Below are 21,158 nucleotides of genomic sequence, written 5' to 3' on the forward strand. Positions count from 1 at the left end.
TCTCAGTCAGAAACCCATTGGCAGGACCGGTGTTGACAAACAGATGAACTAGAGATGTGACAGTCCTGCATATGTGAGTTAATTGGACGGGTAGGAGTGTGTAATTAGTGCAGGCCTCCATCAGCTAATTAAAGTGTCTGCATCGCCACACTTACTAAAGGGTCACATGTCAGACAGAGTGACGAATAGCTGTGAATCCTCTGAAAGAAAATATGAAGCCGTCGCGCTAATTGAAAATGAGAGAACAGACGCGCTGTCGTTAATGAATGCAGGACGATGCATATAAACACTGCTCGACTGATTATAAGCAAGAGGGCATTTAAGGTGCTGCAGGAGAATACGGTAAAAAAAATGATTGATTACGTTAAGAAAAGGAAACGTTGTATCACAAGTAGTGTCAGACAAAAATTTATCATAATTAATCACATAAATAATAATAAATAATAATACAATAATATAACAAATAACAACAACAACACAACACAACAAACAACAACATAATAATAGAATAATAATAATATAATAATAATAATAAATAATAATAATAATAATAATAATATAACAATAAATATAATATAATAATAATAATAATATAATAATAATAATAATAATAATAACAATAATAATAACAATAATATAATAATAATAATATAATAGTAATAATTATAATAATAATAAAAAATAATAATAATAATAATAATATAACATATAATATAATAATAATATATAATAATTAACAATAACAATAATAATAATAATAATAATAAATAATAATAATAATAATATTATATAATATTAATTAATAATATATAATAATATAATAATAATAATAATAATAATAAATAATAATATAATAATAATAATAATATTAATAATAATAATATAATAATATAATAATAATAATAATAATAATAATAATAATAAATAATAATAATAATAATAATAAAACAATAATAAAACAATATTAATTATTATTATTATTATTATTATTATTATTATTTTATTATTATTATTATAAATAATAATTTAAAAAAGGTTACGAAAAATAACTTTTAACCCATGTTTGTCAAGTTGCCAGATCTTGTATGAAGCTTTCACCACACACAATTGACAAATATTCAAAACTCAAAACTTTTACCTCAATCTGGCAACACAGAAATTCTGAAATTCCTGCTCCCTGTCAAGACACCTGTTGGACTCTACAGGCTTACACACACAACACACACACACACACACACACACACACACGCACACACACCACACACAAACACACAAACACACACACACGCACACACACCACACACACACACAACACACACACACACATACATACATACATACACAGCTACAGATAGACAATCACTACCTATCTCTCTCCTCATCCCACGCCTTTGTGGTGCTTTCACACCCACTGGAGGGGGTAGGCGGGTCTGCGACCAGCTACCCCTTGGCTGCAGGACCAGATGACTGCCGCCCTCATCGGACTATATCCACACCCCCTGTTCCCATCCACTGTGGCAATTTTGTGTCTGTCTTGTGTTTATGTGCTGATTGCTAGGCTTTTTTTCTCCCTGGTCTCACATTGCCTTAATTCAAGAGCAAGATGAGAAGGAGTTTTTTTTTTGCCTCCCTATCCTGAAATGTATCTTACTTCCTTTTCTAAATGCTACCTCCTGTGACCTGTCTTCCCCTGAAAATTGTGATGTTTGTGTACGGTTAGGGGGGGTTCAATTTCACTATACGAAAGTGTATATGACAAATAAAGGCCTGATTTGATTTGAGATTAAAACCTAGTTGTGCTGTTAATTTTTGCACAGGTAGTAAATGCAAGATTTGAAAGGCAGCAGTAGCAACGTCAGTAGTAGTATAGTATAGTAGTTATTTAATAAAAAAGTTATGAAAAATCTCTTTTGGTCCATGTTCATCAAGTTGCCAGATCTTGTATAAAGCTCATCATCTCAAACAATTGATGAAATATTCGAATCTTGAAGTGTTTTTTAGCTCAATCTGGCAACATAGGTTATAACCCGGTTGCTCCGTTGATTTCTGCGCAGGTGGTAGATACAAAATTTAAAAGGCGTCGGTAGCAACGACAATGGCAGTAGTAGAATAGTATAGTAGTTATTTAATACAAAATAGTTACCAAAAAAATCACTTTATTTTGTCCATGTCTGTCAAGTTGCCAGAATTTGTATGAAGCTTAACATCTCACACAACTGACGAGTTTTCATATCGTCAAGTATTTTCAGCTCAATCTGGCAACATGTACAACCACGTTACGTGTTGTTTTCTGTGCAGCTGGTAGATTCGAGATTTGAACGGCGGCGGTGGCAACAACAGTAGTAGTAGTATATAGTATAGTAGATATTTATAACAAAAAAGTTATGAAAAATCACTTTTTGTCCATGTCTGTCAAGATCTGGGATGAAGCTCATCACCTCACACAATTGATGAAATATTCAAATCTTGAAGTAGTTTAGCTCAATCTGGCAACATACATTATAACCCCAGTTGCACTGTTGATTTCTGCGCAGTTGGTAAATGCAAGATTTAAAGGCAGCGATAGCAACGAGAGTAGAAGTTGTTTATGGTATAGTAGTTATTTAATACAGAAAAAGTTATGAAAAATCAATTTTTGTCTATATTTGTCAAGTAGCTTAATCTGGCAACATAGGTTATAACCCGGTTGCACCGTTGATTTCTGCGCAGGTGGTAGATACAAAATTTAAAAGGCGTCGGTAGCAATGACAATGGCAGTAGTAGAATAGTATAGTAGTTATTTAATACAAAATAGTTACCAAAAAAATCACTTTTTTTTGTCCATGTCTGTCAAGTTGCCAGAATTTGTATGAAGCTTAACATCTCACACAATTGACGAATTATTCAAATCTCCAAGCATTTTTAACTTAATCTGGCAACATACATTATAACCCAGTTGAAATGCTGATTTCTGTGCAGTGGTAAATGCAAGATTTGAAAGGCGGCGACAGTAGTAGTTAGTATAGTAGTTATTTAATAAATAAAAAAATAATAAATAAAATAATAAAAATGTTACCAAAAAATCACTTTTTATCCATGTTGTCAAGTTGCCAGATCTTGGATGAAGCTTCACATCTCACACAATTGACGATTTTTTTAATATCGTCAAGTATTTTTCAGCTCAATCTGGCATTATACCCCAGTTGCACTGTTGATTTCTGCGCAGTTGGTAAATGCAAGATTTAAAAGGCAGCGGTAGCAATGACAGTAGTTGTTTATGTATAGTAGTTTATTTAATACAGAAAAAGTTATGAAAAATCAATTTTTGTCAATATTTGTCAAGTTGTCAGATCTTGAATGAAGCTTCACATCTCACACACTTGCAGTAGTCATCATACTCTTAAGATGCTACTAAAATTGGATTTTGGCTGTCTGGTTAACAACCCTTTATTAATTTTCAACAACAGAGCACTTATGATGAAACTCTTATATGAAACACATAAATGTGACCGCTGTAAAACAGATTAAGTCTGAATCTTTAACAGAATCACTTGTTTTAATGTACAACCCTGCTGAAAAATCCAGCTTAAACCAGCCTAGGCTGGTTGGCTGGTTTTAGCTGGTCGACCAGCCTGGTTTTAGAGGGGTTTTGGCCACTTCCAGGCTGGTTTCCAGCTATTTCCAGCCTGGTCTTCGCTGGTCAGGCTGGAAAATGACCAGCTAAATCCAGCTAAAACCAGCCTGACCAGCCTGGTTTAAGCTGGACATAGCTGGTTTTGGCTGGGCTCCCAGCCTGCCTAGGCTGGTCAAGCTGGTTTTAGCTGGTCATCTCCTAGCCTGACCAGCTAAGACCAGGCTGGAAATGGCTGGAAACCAGCCTGGAAATGGCCAAAACCCCTCTAAAAACAGGCTGGTCGACCAGCTAAAACCAGCCAACCAGCCTAAGCTGGTTTAAGCTGTTTTTTCAGTAGGGAATTCATAGTTGGGTAGCTTGAAATTGATCCCATTCATGTATATATCAGGTCTTTGTGGGTTTTAAATTAAATAATAGCCATGTTAATAAAAGCTTTAATGTTTTTCCACTTACTTTTCGAGTGCCTTGGACTTATCTTCTTGAAACCCTTATCCAAGAGCACCGACATACCTAAAGCACATTTATGTTTGATTTTGGATTCATACAAAGAAGATATTTTGAGAAGCTGAAGCCAAATACTATGGAGGTCAAGAGTTACAGGTTTCCATCATTCATCAAACTATCTTCCTTCGTGTTCAACAGAAGAAGAAGCTCAACAGGTTTGAAACGAGTGAAGGGGGAGTAAACGATGACAGATTTTTTGTGTGTTAAAGATGCAGATATTCTGAGAATGAATTGAGCTGTCAGTCGAGCGATGGATCTATCTTTCCAGACTGAGGCAGATATACGTCTTTAATTACCGGCCGGCTGATTTTCTCTCTATGCTTCTGTCACGGCACTTAAAAGATACATCTGTCTCTCCTCGCGTCCTGCATGTCAAGCTATAATAATCATTACAGGAAGACTGCAGGCTAGAACAAAAGCAGCTTTGAGCTAGCGCCGCGAACGCTGTCAGTTTTACACAAAGAGAGCAAAGTTAAAAGCACAGACGGGGACGAGAGAAGGTCTCTGTGTTATATGTCTCTTTGTGGCCTGCATGCAAGCGTCTCCGGGATAATCCCATTAGGATGTGTTCGGACAATCTCAGGGTCATGGCTTTAAAACATGCTGAGCTTTTATGATGGAGCAGGTTTAAAGTTCATCAGGGTTTCTGCAGGTTTCATCAAGACGTTTTATACGCTGCAAAAAATGCGGGGAAAAACTTAATGTAGAAAATAATGTATTTACTCAGCCTGATCTCACGAGAAAACGTAAGTATTTTACGTTTTGACAGTTTAGTGGCTAATTCGTACGAATTCGTACGAGTTCAGTCGTACGAAATGGTACAATTTTAAAAAGGAGGCGTGGCACCTAACCCCGCCTCTAAACCCAACCGTCATTGGAGGATGAGCAAATCGTACTAAATTGTACGAATTAGATCGTACGAATTCGTACGAATTAGCCAGTAAAAAAAAAGTTACGAATTGCCGTGAGATTGTGTTGGTTTACTAGCATGAACAAACTATTAGTAATACATTCATTACGGTATTTATTCATGTTTGTTAATGTTAAGTTAACTCAATGTGCATTAACTAACTGTACCAAGCACAACTTTTAATTTTAATAACGCATTAGTTAACGTTGAACTATGATTAATAAATGAAGAGTTCAGATGCAAAAGCCGCTAAACGCCACTTCCGCCAAAAATTGGATAATGACAATGTGCGAATGCTTTAGGCATGTACTACATGTTTAACAAATATTTTTACTTGAAATAATTTATATCGCAGCATCAGCGCATTCAGAAATAACCAGCCTGATCTCACGAGAAAACGTAAGTATTTTACGTTTTGACAGTTTAGTGGCTAATTCGTACGAATTCGTAAAAGTTCAGTCGTACGAAATTGTACGATTTAAAAAAGGAGGCGTGGCACCTAACCCCACCCCTAAACCCAACCGTCATTGGGGGATGAGCAAATCGTACTAAATTGTACGAATTAGATCGTACGAATTCATACGAATTAGCCACTAAATCAAAAAGTTACGAATTGCCGTGAGATTGTGTTGAAATAACAGTTTAATGGCAAAAGCCTCTAAACGCCACTTGCCTTTAATAGCAAAAGCCGCTATATCCCAAGAACTAATCAGAAGGCGCGAATCGAATCATATGTTTTCAATGTAATGACGCGCTGATCCTCCGGCTTTTTATGAGGAGACTGTTTTATTCTGCTTCAGATTTTAAAAGACGGAGTTTGATGAACTGCATGAGCCTGCCCGACTGTCAGTAAATGGCAAATAAAAACATCCTTTACCTCAAAACTCTGTGCATTATAAGAACAAGAAAACACACTGTACAGTCGGAAGTGTAGCATGCATCTATAGAGGTTTTTTGCGCAGTGACGCTACTTTAAATGAGTCTGATTTACTATACATTAAACGGCAACTGCGTTTCATGAAAGATGAAGTTAAGATGCTGTTCTTTTATCCCACATGGATACTATGAGGATAAACAAGAGATGAAATAGAGACCAAGACCTTGAGTATGGTGAGAATGAATAAATGATGGCTTCAAAAAGTGTCTGAGAGGCATCCCCTTTTTGCCTTGTAGACCTTGTGTTTTATTTGCTAATGTAAGCTTTTTTGTAGAGATAATATAGGCTAATATATATATATATATATATATATATAGATGTTTCATAATGTTTTTACACTACATTATTTGAATTTACCAAGCTTAGCTTACAATGTTTACATTGCTCTACTTACATTAAATCTAAATACCAAACATCATAAATGACAACAGATTGTAAAGATTTAATTAATGTCAGTTTTAATGTTATTGATTAATGCACTTACTTGACAGATTTTATTTTACTTTAGTCTCTGGTTTATCAGAGGTTACCACAGCGAAATGAACCGCCACTTACTTGACAGATTTATGTGTTTTTAATTTCAGATGGTTTGTGTAATGTGTTTTATGTTTGGTAAAATCATTTCTAATGGCATATTTAGTGTTTTTTTCAACTAATTACACTGTCTTGTCCCATTAGGTGGATTTAGAGGTTTTTGCATAAAAAGCACAAGCGGATTTAGCTGGTTTTGCCACAAGAGAAAATCAACATGGTTAAAAACTAAAGAATTGTCTAAAGTGACATTTTTCAAAAAAAGTTATTTTAATTACTAGCTAATAACCTTTTCGTTATCTATAAAATAAAGTTCTGAACCTAATTATATAAGCCTGATAGAAAATGTTCATTTACAAAAAAGAGCTATGATGGATTTAGAGGGTTTTGCATCTGAACTCTTCAAATGCTGTACAAGATTAATCATACTTAATGTTACACTGTAAAACCCAATAGTCAAGTTTATCAAATGAAATGAGTGTAGTTAACTCAAGATTGACTGAAAGTTAATTCTACTAATTTGAAAAGAGTTTTGAACTCAATGTTGAAGGTAATGAGTTGATTAAATACCTCATTACTTCAACTTAAATGGAGTAAGTTAACAGTACTCGTATAGATTAGTTTGTTAACTCAAATGGTTTGTAGCAATCGGTTTGCTCAAATGGTTTGAGTTGTCTTAACTTATTGGGTTTTACAGTACTCAGTTGGTTTGAGTTCTCTTCATTTATTTGGGTTTTACAAATTGCTTCATTTACTCAAATGGATTAAGGTCACAGTACTCATTAGGATTCGTTTTTGAACTTAAATGGTTTGTTGCAATCGGTTTTCTCAAATTGTTTGAGTTACCTTAACTTTTTGGGTTTTACAGTTTAATAAATACATTAACTAACATTAACTATTATTTAAAGTGTTACCAAAAGTGCATTTGAGATTTTTTTTGTCTTATTTCTAGTCCAAATATGTAAAAGTTTCTAAATCAAGAAGCATTTTCTAGACTAGTAAAACATATTGTTATGTGTTTAGAAAAATAAAGTCAAAATGAAGGTTTTTTTTTTCTTAAAACAGGCAAAATAATCTGCCAATGGTGTAAGAAATCAACATTTACTTAAAACCGAAAACAAGATTATTTTGCTTACCCCATTTGCAGTGTTTTATGCTTGTTTTAAGGCAAAAATGAATTAATCACTAATTATTAGTTCTGAAAATAATACATTATTTTTTGTTTGCCTTGAAAATGCAAGAAAAAATAAAAGAAAAACAAATAGTCTTGTTTTAAGAAACAATGAGTCAAAATGAAGTGAGTTTTGCATAAAACAAGCAAAATAATCTGCCAATGAGGTAAGCAAAATATTCTTGTTTTCACTTTGATATAAGATTGTTTTTCTTACACTGTTGGAAGATTAATTTGCTTGTTTTAAGGAAAAACTCACTTCATTTGACTGAAAACGATATATTTTACACATCAAGAAAAGGCTTCTTGATTTAATAATCTTTAAATGTTTGGCATAGAAACAACACAAACCCCCCAAGTAAGAAAAGCATTGTTTTTTTACAGTGAACAACCATTATGAAAACAATTTCAGGCTTATACAGGGTATATGCAGGAATCCTAAAGATAATTTCAGTACCTTTTTAAAGACTATTATATTTTAAGACCTCATCGTCACTTCAAGTTCTAATCAGTATCAAACCCTTAACTTAATAAACAGTTGTTAATAAACTGTTGTTGATAAGCAGTTGAAGTTGAATAAATCAATGGAGCACAGCCATGCAACAGAACTCAGATAAGCTCAGAAGAAACAAAGCTTGAAAGAATAAATTCAGCGTTGTTTCAGCCAATAAACAACCTGAATAAATTCAGGTTGTTTTCAGCGACAGGTTTTAGCCACTGTTTAAATCCATCTTTCTCCAACCAGGAGTACGCAGACTTACATTTTCTCAATATCCCATCTGCTTCGCTCTATGGTTATTGCTACATGTGGAGAGCGTCCACATCACCTTCCCGCGTTTGTCGCAAATTACGCAAATCACCCAGATGGAGGAGGTTGGCCGGAGGAGCTCCGGCCTGAACCAATCGTGTGGATCGAGCACGCCGTTGTTAATATCAGGAGGAAAATAAATATTTTTAAGCTTTTTTGGAGTCAAACACTTTGGACAATGCTTGAACAAAATTGAAGACCTCGTAAAAACGTGATTAAGACATTGTAACACCTTTTAAGGGTCTTAATTTACTCATAAATGATTTGTCAACTTTTAATAGTTTTAAAGAGCCCGCCGACACCCTGTTATACAGGGCTGAGTACATTTTTACAGGGCTGAGTATATATTTATTTATAACACTGAGTATATTTTTCTAACGATAATAGAACATTTTTTTCTTGCCTCATCCAAAATAAAGTAGTTGTTTTGCCACAAATTTGTGTCAAAACAAGCAAACTCTAGTTGTATACATACACTTTTTTTAACATAACATTTCTTTAAAAAATAATGACTTAATGACTGGTTTATTCATTCATAATGAACTGAATATATGCACAACAGTCAGTCCAGGTCAGTGTCATCCATTAATAGAGAACTTTTAAACAAATGTTATTGTAATGTAATGTAATGTGTGTATTTTATATAGCGCATTTATCGTGTATGGCCATACACCCAAAACGCTTTACAATCATAGGGGGAGGGGGGTCTCTCTACACCACTACCAGTGTGCAGCATCCACTTGGACACCAGCGCTCACTACACACCAGCTATTGGTGGAGGGGAGAGACAGTGATAGAGCCAATTCGGTGGATGGGGATGATTGGGAGGCTATGATCGTAAGGGCGATAGAGGGACTTTGGCCAGGACATCGGGGTTACACCCCTACTCTTTATGAGAAGTGCCATGGGATTTTTAATGACCACAGAGAGTCAGGACCTCGGTTTAATGACTCATCCGAAAGACGGCGCCCACTGACAGCATAGAGTCCCCTTCACTTTTACTGGGGCATTAGGACTCATGCAGACCACAGGTTGAGCGCCCCCTGCTGGCCTCAATAACACCACTTCCAACAGCGACCTAGTTTTCCCAATTGGTCTCTAATCCAGGTACTGACCAGGCTCAGCCCTGCTTAGCTTCAGTGAGTAACCACTCTTGGGCTGCAGGGTGATATGACTGTGCCCATATAAAGATAATTAAACCACATTGAGAGTTAATAACTACAACATTTGCTTAACGTTTTATTGAGGTAGATTGTTGGGTAGCTTTACATGAACATAGGAAAATGAAGACCAGTTTAAAATGATTCAAGACCTACAACACAATATTTCAGTGAATGTAAGACTTTTTAGGGCCTAACGTATGACATTGTTAGACATTCTTAAGAGTTTTAAGACCCCACAGACACCCTGAGTGTATAGACTCACCACTTTCTCTTTGCTGAGATGATTGGTGAAGTCTTTGGAGATGATGGCTGCGTACTGGATGAGCACTTTATTTATGGTCTGGAAAGAGAAGTAAAAGTAGATTTAGACATTAAAATGAACAGCGCATGAGCTTATAAGACATAACACACACATTTACATTCTATAGCATTCAACATGTTTCTGAACAAAGATTATTTTGGCCAGCAAGGTGGATTTGTACTGATTTGACAACAAATTCTGCAGAAACTGTGAAAATTTTATTTATAAATGAATAAATCAAAATATATGTCTATGATACAAAGCTACATTTTCAACATCATTACTTCAGCATTCGGTGTCACAAGATCCTTCAGACATCATTCTAATATGCTGATTTCATGATTGAGAAAACGGCTGGGATTATTCATTACATTCGAACTGAAATGGGGAGGCGAGCCTTTAGTCATGTCGCCTCCTCATCCTGGAACACTCTTCAGTCTGAACTTAAAATGTCTGAACTCATCCCACTCAAATAATTTCCAGCCTGATCTCACGAGAAAACTTAAGTATTTTACGTTTTGTCAGGCTAATTTGTACAAATTCGTACAAGTTCAGTCGTATGAAATTAAACGATTTTAAAAAGGAGGCGTGGCACCTAACCCCACCCCTAAACCCAACTGTCATTAGGGGATGAGCAAATCGTACCACATTGTACGAATTAGATCGTCCGAATTCATACGAATTAGACACTAAATCAAAAAGTTACGAATTGCCGTGAGATTGCGTTAATAATTTCGCTCTGTTATTTATAACAAACAACAACAGTCCATTTCTCAATGTATGTGTTTTTAACATATTGTAATGTAGTATAGCTGATTTACTAAATAGTTTTTTATATTTTCTATTATTTTTATTTTTTCATAAGTCGTGTGTTGCGGACCTCTTGGCCAGGTCACCCTTGTAAATGAGATCTTGAACTCAATGGGGGTTTTATCTGGTTAAATAAAGAAATATTTATGGTAAAATATAATTTATTTTAAATATATAAATATAAATCACTTATTGTGATGTAAAGTTGATTTTTCAGCATCATTACTCCAGTCTTCAGTGTTACGTATGAAATCACTCTAATATGCTGATTTCATGATTGAGGGTTGTTTAAAATGGCTGCGATTATTCATTATATATGTTTAAAACAGTGTTGTTTAAGAGTGTTGTGATATTTTATTGTGATGGTTAAATTGTGAATGATTATTATAATTTAAAATAACTGGTTTGTATTTGTATTTATTTTCAAATTTAATACATTTTTATGATGTAAAGCAGATTTTTCTGCATCATTACAGTCTTCAGTGTCACATATGATGCCTTAGAAATAATTCTAATAGACAGATTTTTTGTGAAATTGTGTGAACTGATAAATAAATAATAATAATAATAATAATAATAATAATAATGATAATAATGATAATAATGATAATAATAATAATAATAATAATAATAAATATATATATATATATATATATATATATATATATATATATATATATATATATATATATATATATATATATATATATATAAATATATATATATATAGTTTATACAAATACTATTTGTTTATACAAATTTATATATATATAGTAAAATATTTGTATCCATTTCTCAGTGAATACAAGCAATATTTTGGTGCATTTAAATAAAATGTTTTATTAAACAGTTATATCATTAAAATAAACTTTGTTCACAGAACATCTTTAGTAATAAAAAGATAATACATTTAAATTCAAACAAGAATAAAAAAAAATATTTCCAAGCTACAAAATATCATATTTATTTATTTATTTATTTATTTATTTATTTATAATTTTTTTCCCAACATACAAATTTTTGTGTTTAAAATTTTTGAACTGTGATCTTAAGTTTTTTTGTAAGATTAGTTTTGCATTAGTTTAAGTTTTGATTTAAAAAGGTGTATGTAATTATATATATATATATATATATATATATATATATATATATATATATATATATATATATATATATATATATATATATATATATATATATATATATATATATATATATATATATACATACATACAACAGTTCTGAATCTGCCAGTAACAGCACTCTTACCGCCTCTTCACCCTTCACCCTTGTGTATTACTCTGCCCACACACACAAACAAGCTGAGGACGCTCTACAGTTTGACAAATATTGCTGTTGTTGAACAACATAATGTACTTTTGAGGCTTTTTTAGTTGAGAATGTAGTTGTTTAGATTACAACTATGCAGTTTATTATAAAATGTTTATATGTGCTGAGAGTGATTATTAGCCTGTCTTTGAGCAAAGATGGTTGACGATGATCATCCACAAGATGGCGACAGAGACCGCATAATAAGGCCTAAGAGAAAACCAGCGTACATATTTCAAACTACAGCTGATCAAATCATTATTAAACAGGTAAATGACAGTCGATCCCTTTCTCTTTTGTATGTTGTAGTGCTGTATTTATACCATAGTAATTTTGTGATCTCCCAATTGCAACAGAGAAATACTGGTAAATCTCCGTAGACTGATGGCATTTCATACCGTTCAGCCTTATAGTCTTAAAATGTGAGCAAAATCAGCTGTTTTGTCATCACTTCAGACATTACGCTAGGGAATTATTCAAACACTAGCTCTAAAGTGACATTGGTGAGTGAGCAGCGGTTTCTGCTGTTCTGACCGTCAGCTGCAGATGTGAATGAATGGCAGAAGAAAGTAGTTCCTAATGCAAAAGGGTTTTTAGACTCTCCGTGTTTGATTCCTAGAGTGTTTGGATTCTTATTGTTTTGCCTATTCTTTTGGATCCAAATAAAAGCAGAAAATGCGTGTGCGTGTGCGTGTGTGTGTGTGTGTGTGTGTGCGCGCACGAGCAGGAGCATCTGAGATTAACGGTAACTGATTTCTGTCAGAGCTGAAAGCTTGATCAGACATGCAGACGTCCTCATTTCAGCACAGTTCAATCTGCTGTGTTTTATTGGCACGATGACGATTTCCATTCAGCCGCCCAGCATCCAATCAATACACAAACTGAACCCGCAGGAACATTAACCAAAGCTGCTCAATGCTCTAATGCCACTTCACAAGATTCATTTTATATTAACAAGGCTTTAGAGGGTTTGAACAAGTCACTAAAACCATAATAGTGATGCACAAAACAACAACAACAACAAAAAAAAACTTAAAATCTACTCAAACAACTTACTGTAAACATGTTGATTATATTGTTATGCGTATGTTAATAGTAGATTTTATTACAGGTTTCTGAGAGATTTCTTCAATGTATTTTCCAATTGTGAAAGTCTGTAATGAATACAGATGAAGTGCTGCTCCTCCCACAGGATTATGGGTAAAGGCTCTTGTAGGAGGCATTGATTACTTCATGCAAACCTGACACGAGAAATCTATTACAGTGGCCTTGGAGGACGCATATCATTACTGCCCTCATTTGCCTATTTACATATTTATGAATATGCTGAGGGATTTATTGCAGTTTCCTTGGCTTCAGATTGATGAACTATTAGAGAACTGTTCAAAAGGCTGAGGTCATTTTTATTTGCATTTCATTCATTCGTTCATTCTTTCATTCTTCCATCTGTCCATTTATCCATCTCTTCATTCATTCATTCATTCCTCCTTCCATCCATCCATTCATCCATCTGTCCATCCATCCATCAATCCAGCCATCCAACCCTGCGTTCGGTCGTTCGTTCATTTATTCAACCATCCATCCATTCCTTCACACATCCATACGCCCATTTATTCGTTGAATTAATTTATCCATCCATTTGGCCATACATTCATTCGTTCCTCCATCCATTCATTCATCCCTCCCTCCAACCATTCATTCATCACTTCATTTATCCATCCCCTTATCCAGCCATCCATCCATCCATCCATCCATCCATTCATTCATTCATTCATCCTGCCATGAATCAATTATATCATCCTTTTCCATCCATTCACTCATTCAGCCCTACATTCATTCATTCATTCATTCATTCATTCATTCATTCATTCATTCATTCATTCATTCATTTACCCATCCATCCCTTCATCCATTAATTCATCCATCCATCCATCCATTAATTCCTTCATCCATCCATCCATCCATCCATCCATCCATTCACCTATTCATTCATTCACTCATTCAATTATCCATACCTTCATTCATCATTCATCCATTCCTTCATTCTTCCATCCATTCATCCCTACGTTTGGTCGTTCATTCATTTATTCATCCTTTCATTCCTTTATACATCATTACGCCAATTTATTCATTCTTCCATTCATTCATTCATTCATTCATTCATCCATCTATCCCTTCATCCATCCATCCATCCATCAATTTATTATGTAATTTATTTATACATCTATCCTTCCATTTGTCCATTCATCCATCCATCCATCCATCCATCCTCCCTCTCACCATTCATCACTTCATCCATCCATCCATCCACCCATCCATCCATCCATCCTGCCACCCATCAATTTAATAATCCCTTCATTCATTTATTCATCCATTCATTCATTCATCCCTTCGTTCGTTCGTTCAGTCATTTATCCATCTATTCATTCATTCATTCATTAATTCCTTTATTCATTCATCCATCCATTCATCCATCCATCCATTCATTCATTCATTCATTCATCAATCCTTACATTCATTCGTCCATCCATCCATCAATCCATCCATCCATCCATCCACCCATCCATCCATTCATCCATCCACCCATTCATTCATTCATTCATTCATCTGTCCATCCCTACATTCATTAATTCATTCATTCATGCATCCATCCCTTCATTCGTTCATTCATTCATTCATTCATTCATTCATTCATTCATTCATTCATTCATTCATTCCTTCATTCATGCATCCACTCATTCCTTCATCCCATCCATCCATTCATCCAAAATTAAAAACACACATTTTTAAATCTTTAAGTCCTGACCTCGCTAAGACAACCTTGACTCAATGAATATTTCTAATTCCCATTGGTGATTCCAGAGGTGCAGAAATGACTTCACATGTACAGTGAATCAAATAATGTCATGAAAACACATCCTGAAAAACAGCCTTGTCCTTTAGGCAGTGAAGGTCTGGAATTATCTCCACATTTCAAAGCTTTTTTCCATTATTTGTTCCTGATTTTACGCTCAGCTGCCTGGCAACAGTACGACACCCTACAGCCACAGTAATGCTGGATTGCTGAAGGGTTGATTAATACCACTATTACATGTAATTTAGTCTTTTAATATGGAAATTGGTGGAATTTTATCATACTACCACTGAGACTGTGCTGCAAAGGTTTTACAATGAACTCAAAAGGGCCTATTTATTATACACTTACTGTTTATTTTGAATATCGCAATAGCTATTTATTATAACAACGTATACTATGGCGTCTGCTGAATACTTGATTCTGATAAGCAGGAATCCTAAAGGAAATTTCAATACCTTTTTTTAAGACTTTTTAAAGACCTTCTCAGAATATTTTAAGACCTCATCACCACTTCAAGCTCTAATCAGTATCAAAACTTTAACTTAATAAACAGTTGTTAATAAGCAGTTGTAGTTAAATAAATGAATGAAGCACAACCGTGCAACAGAACTTAGATAAGCTTGGAAGAAACAAATCTTGAAAGAATAAATTACGTGGTTGTTTTCAGCGACAGGTTTCAGCCTCTGTTTAAACTCGTATTTCTCCAACTAGGAGAATGAAAACTTGCATGATCCCATTTTGCCGTCTATTTTGCTCTACGGCAGGGTTGTTCAATTAGTTTGTCATGGGGGCCAGTTAATGAAAAGCATCCCAAATGAGGGGCCGGAGAGATATGACTTGCAATATGAGTGATGACACAACAGCCTATAAGAGCTCACATGCTGTATTTGTGCACCTTAATACACCCACGTTGTTTTTTTTCTACATTAAAATGTTAATATGTTGAATTTTGAAACTACATAATATATGAGTGCATTGTACAGTAGACTTTTTTTAACAAACATTCAAAAGCACAACAAAGTCAATGGCTGTTTCTCAATACCAAGTACTCAAATACCAAGTTCTTTCACACTTGGAAGAACGAACTTCCCAGGAGGCAAGTCGGGTACTTCTTCAAATGGAACGGCAGTGTACAGTACTTTATAACGTCACTTACCTCACCACGAATTCATCGGTTTCACTGTACATTAACAATACAATGATATAATTACATAAAGCACGGCCCTATAATTAATATTATATTAATGTTATGAATGAATATTTTTGATTTATGAAAATATAAACGTAAATAACCATAAATGTGAAGTGAAATTGGTTATTATACACAGACTCGTTTCTTTTATTATCAGATTTAATAAACTACAATGGACATTATACAGGTATAAAGTACAAGACGTGAATAATAGGAAATAAAGATAACGTTAAGCAATTTGGTAAACAAAGACAAACCTGGTACAACACGGTAACATGTCAACATGTAACATATCACTACGCTGAATGATTTCAGTTATTTCAGCGCTACAACATTCAAATTCTCAATTCTAATTGGCTGTTGAGCATTCTAAGGTGTTTGGCTATTTTCAGATAAACACACAGCTAAAGTAGGTCCGGCAGGATTTTAATGCATCACAGCTCCATATCACTACGCTGAATGATTTCAGTTATTTCACAGCTACAACAGTTAAATGCTCGATTTTGATTGGCTGATGACCAATCTGAGTTGTGCAGTTATATTCAGGTAAAAGCACAGCTAAAGTAGTTCCGACAGGTTTTGAGCGCATGGCAGCTCCATATCACTACGCGGAATGATTTCAGTTATTTCACAGATGCAACATTTAAATGCTCGATTCTAATTGGCTGGTGACCATTCTGAGGTGTGCAGTTATTTTCAGATAAATGCACAGCTAAAGTAGTTCCGGCAGGTTTTGAGCGCATCACAGCTCCATTTCACTACGCTGAATGATTTCAGTTATTTCACAGCTACAACAGTCAAATACTCGATTCTGATTGGCTGATGAACATTCTAATATGTGCAGTTATTTTCAGATAAACACACAGCTAAAGTAGTTCTGGCAGGTTTTGAGCGCATCACAGCTCCATATCACTACGCTGAATGATTTCAGTTATTTCACAGCTACAACAGTCAAATATTCGATTCTGATTGGCTGATGAACATTCTAATATGTGCAGTTATTTTCAGATAAACGCACAGCTAAAGTAGTTCCGGCAGGTTTTGAGCGCATTACAGCTCCATATCACTACACGGAATGATTTCAGTTATTTCACAGATGCAACATTTAAATGCTCAATTCTAATTGGCTGGTGACCATTCTGAGGTGTGCAGTTATTTTCAGATAAATGCACAGCTGAAGTAGTTCCGGCAGGTTTTGAGCGCATCACAGCTCCATTTCACTACGCTGAATGATTTCAGTTATTTCACAGCTACAACAGTCAAATACTCGATTCTGATTGGCTGATGAACATTCTAATATGTGCAGTTATTTTCAGATAAACACACAGCTAAAGTAGTTCTGGCAGGTTTTGAGCGCATCACAGCTCCATATCACTACGCTGAATGATTTCAGTTATTTCACAGCTACAACAGTCAAATATTCGATTCTGATTGGCTGATGAACATTCTAATATGTGCAGTTATTTTCAGATAAACGCACAGCTAAAGTAGTTCCGGCAGGTTTTGAGCGCATTACAGCTCCATATCACTACGCGGAATGATTTCAGCTATTTCACAGATGCAACATTTAAATGCTTAATTCTAATTGGCTGGTGACCATTCTGAGGTGTGCAGTTATTTTCAGATAAATGCACAGCTGAAGTAGTTCCGGCAGGTTTTGAGCGCATCACAGCTCCATTTCACTACGCTGAATGATTTCAGTTATTTCACAGAAACAACAGTCAAATACTCGATTCTGATTGGCTGATGAACATTCTAATATGTGCAGTTATTTTCAGATAAACACACAGCTAAAGTACTTAGCTGAATGATTTCAGTTATTTCACAACTCCAACTGTCAAAAATCACATCAAAACACAACAGAAGAAAGGAAAAGCTGTCCAGGTCTCACCTTTGCGAATCTGCGCATGAAGTGAGCGAGGGCGTGAGGGTTTGGACACTCCAGTTTCTTGATGATCTCGAAGCTTTGGTTGAGTTGCGTGAAAACATCCACCACTGAGCAGGAGAAGAGCGCGTGTTCAGACGTCTGCTGGAACTGCACACAAAAACACAACAAACAGTGCATTCTGTCACACTCACTACATCACAAAGGGCAGTTTATAATAGTTTACATTTTCAGCATGTACACAATGCAAAATAAATCAAAGATTTACACCTAATGTCAACTTTAGGAATGATTCTTAAAGGTGTTAATGAAGATTATTATTATTTATGTCACGGCAAAATTAAAATACTGTCGTCTTTTATTTAAGTAAAATCATGTTTTGCTCTTTTTATTGTACTATTGTCCATGTTATTATTTTTAAAGGAATATATATATATATATATATATATATATATATATATATATATATATATATATATATATATATATATATATTCAATTCAATAACTACACAATAAATTGACTAAAAATTACAAAAATACTACATTTGCTAAAATATGCTATATTTGTGTGTACTTTTATTTTAATATAAAAGTCCAATTGATGTTAATATAATAATAATAATAATAATAATAAAAAAAACGAAATATTAATAATAATAATAATAATAATAATAACTAAATATTAATGATAATAATAATAATAATAATAAACTAAATATTAATAATAATAATAATAAAAACTAAATATTAACGATAATAATAATAATAATATTAAAAAGCTAAATATTAATAATAATAATAATAATAATAATAATAATAATAATAATAATAATAATAATAATAATAATAATAATGATAATAATAATCATAATAATAATAATAATGATAATTATAATCATAATAATAATAATAATAATAATAATAATAATAATAATAATAATACTACTACTAATAATAATAATAATAATAATAATAATAATAATAATAATAATGATAATAATAATAATAATAATAATAATAATAATAATAATGATAATAATAATAATAATAATAATAATAATAATAATACTAATAATACTAATAATAATAATATTAATAATAATAATAATAATAATAATAATAATAATAATAATAATAATAATAATAATAATAATAATAATATTAATGATAATAATAATAATAATAATAATAATAATAATAATAATAATAATAATAATAATAATAATGATAATAATAATAATAATAATGTTGTTTGATAATCAAATCAGAATATTATTGTAATTTATTAAGGATCGCGTGACTGAGTTGTATTTGAGTAATGATGCTAAAAATCCAGCTACACCTCACAGAAATAAAAATTAAAATATATATTAAAATTTAAAAAAACTTTAAATAGCAATGTTTTTAAATTACAGCATTGTTTTCCTGCATTTTTGAACATATAAATACAGCCTTGGTGAGCAAATAATAATTTTCGGAGAAGATGATGGGCCTCGAAGTGAAAAGGGTTGAGAACCCCTGTTTTACAATATCTTTGAACAAACAAATCCAGCAAAAGCGACACTCAAATATTTCAGCTTTTTATCTCAGGAATAAATTACATTAAAAAAAAACAAACAAATAAAAATAGAAATATTTACTTTAAATAGCAATAATAATAATTCACAATTTTACTGTATTTCCCCATGTACATATTTCCCTATTGTGTTTGGTTTGAAATAACCAGATACATGTATACTGTTTCACCTTAAAATACTAAAATACTGAAATCTAAAGTCTGTAAAGCGTCAGATGTTGGCAGGAAGCGCAGAAGATATTTTAAAGATGACCATTTTATAATTTTACAGTATTTTTTCCCAGAAGTTTTAAACATACAAATATTTTGTTTTCGGCCTACAACTCACTAAACTAAAATACTGACATAAACAGTCTATAAACACTCATAATGATATTGATTTTTTGTTCTGAGTGTCTGATGCTGGCAAGAAGTGCTGAAGATGAAGGCACTGGTATGATTCAGAGCCGTGGGGAAAAGCCTGCCAAAATAACCTATGACACAATTAACCTGCGCTTCTGCCCTTATTCCCCACGCGCTTCTGCCAGCAAACACAAGCCTAATAATCATTACACAATTAACTCAAAGTGCTGCTCCATTAGCATCTTAATGTAGAGCTGAATCTCTCCAGGCTTGAACCCGAACATCTAAACACAGTTAGCATCTCATGTCATCTCAACATTGGCTCTGACTATAAATAAACTCACGGTAGGAGGACAAAACTGACTTTTTAACATCTTTTTGGGGAATAATCTGCATGTGAAATACTGTAATTTGTCAGTGTAATTGGAGTTGAGCAAAAGTGAGTAATACAATAATGATAAAAAGAAATGTTGAATGTTTGGAGTGGTTTATGAATGATTATGTGCAGTGAAGACTGGAGAAATGATGCTGGAAATCCAGATATGGCTCACAGAATTTTTTTTATTAAATAGGGAAAAAAAATAATAATTTAAACTTCAATATTTTTCATATAAAAAATGTAAATATATATATATATATTAAAGTAGGCAAAAAGTTCATTTAAATCTCAATTTATTTTTTATATAAAAAAAAGAAAATAAATTTGAACAAAGAAATGCAGCCTTGGTGGGCAAAATATTTCAGCTTTTCACCACAGGAATAAATTACATTTCAAAACAAATTTAAAAAGAACAAAAATAAATAAATTAAAAAAAAATTGTTAAAAAAACAAATAAAATTTTTTATAAATAAATGTTTCTTCATCAATCAGAATATTTGAAGTGATTTCTGAAGGCTTATGTGACAATGAAGACTGGATAAATTATGTTAAAAATCAAAATATGCCTCAGAAAAAAATGGAATATGAAAAAAATAATAATAAATAAATAAATAAATAGAAAAAATGCTTATGTAAAATAAAAAATATATATTTTAAATATATGTATATATATATATTTTAAAGTGTATATATATATATATATATATATATATATATATATATATATATATATATATATATATATATATATATATATATATACACACACATAAAGTGCTCATCATAACTGAGTACACCCCATTTTGAAAATGAATATTTTTATCTATTTCTCAGTGAATTTAGGTCAT

The 21,158-nt window shown here is 32.9% G+C and overlaps 1 protein-coding gene across 1 annotated transcript in view; it reads right to left on the reverse strand.

Annotated features, from left to right (window-relative positions):
* LOC130245302 (protein unc-13 homolog C) overlaps window positions 1-21,158 on the reverse strand; it is a 384,171-nt gene that overhangs the window by 71,256 nt on the left and 291,757 nt on the right. Inside the window, exons 21-22 of the mRNA XM_056477954.1 lie at window positions 18,018-18,161; window positions 9,900-9,977 (exon numbers count right to left, since the gene is read on the reverse strand). Coding sequence (XP_056333929.1) covers window positions 9,900-9,977; window positions 18,018-18,161 — 222 coding nt within the window. The remainder of the gene's footprint in view (window positions 1-9,899; window positions 9,978-18,017; window positions 18,162-21,158) is intronic.

This window comes from Danio aesculapii, chromosome 18, assembly GCF_903798145.1.
Source record: "Danio aesculapii chromosome 18, fDanAes4.1, whole genome shotgun sequence".
NCBI lineage: Eukaryota > Metazoa > Chordata > Actinopteri > Cypriniformes > Danionidae > Danio > Danio aesculapii.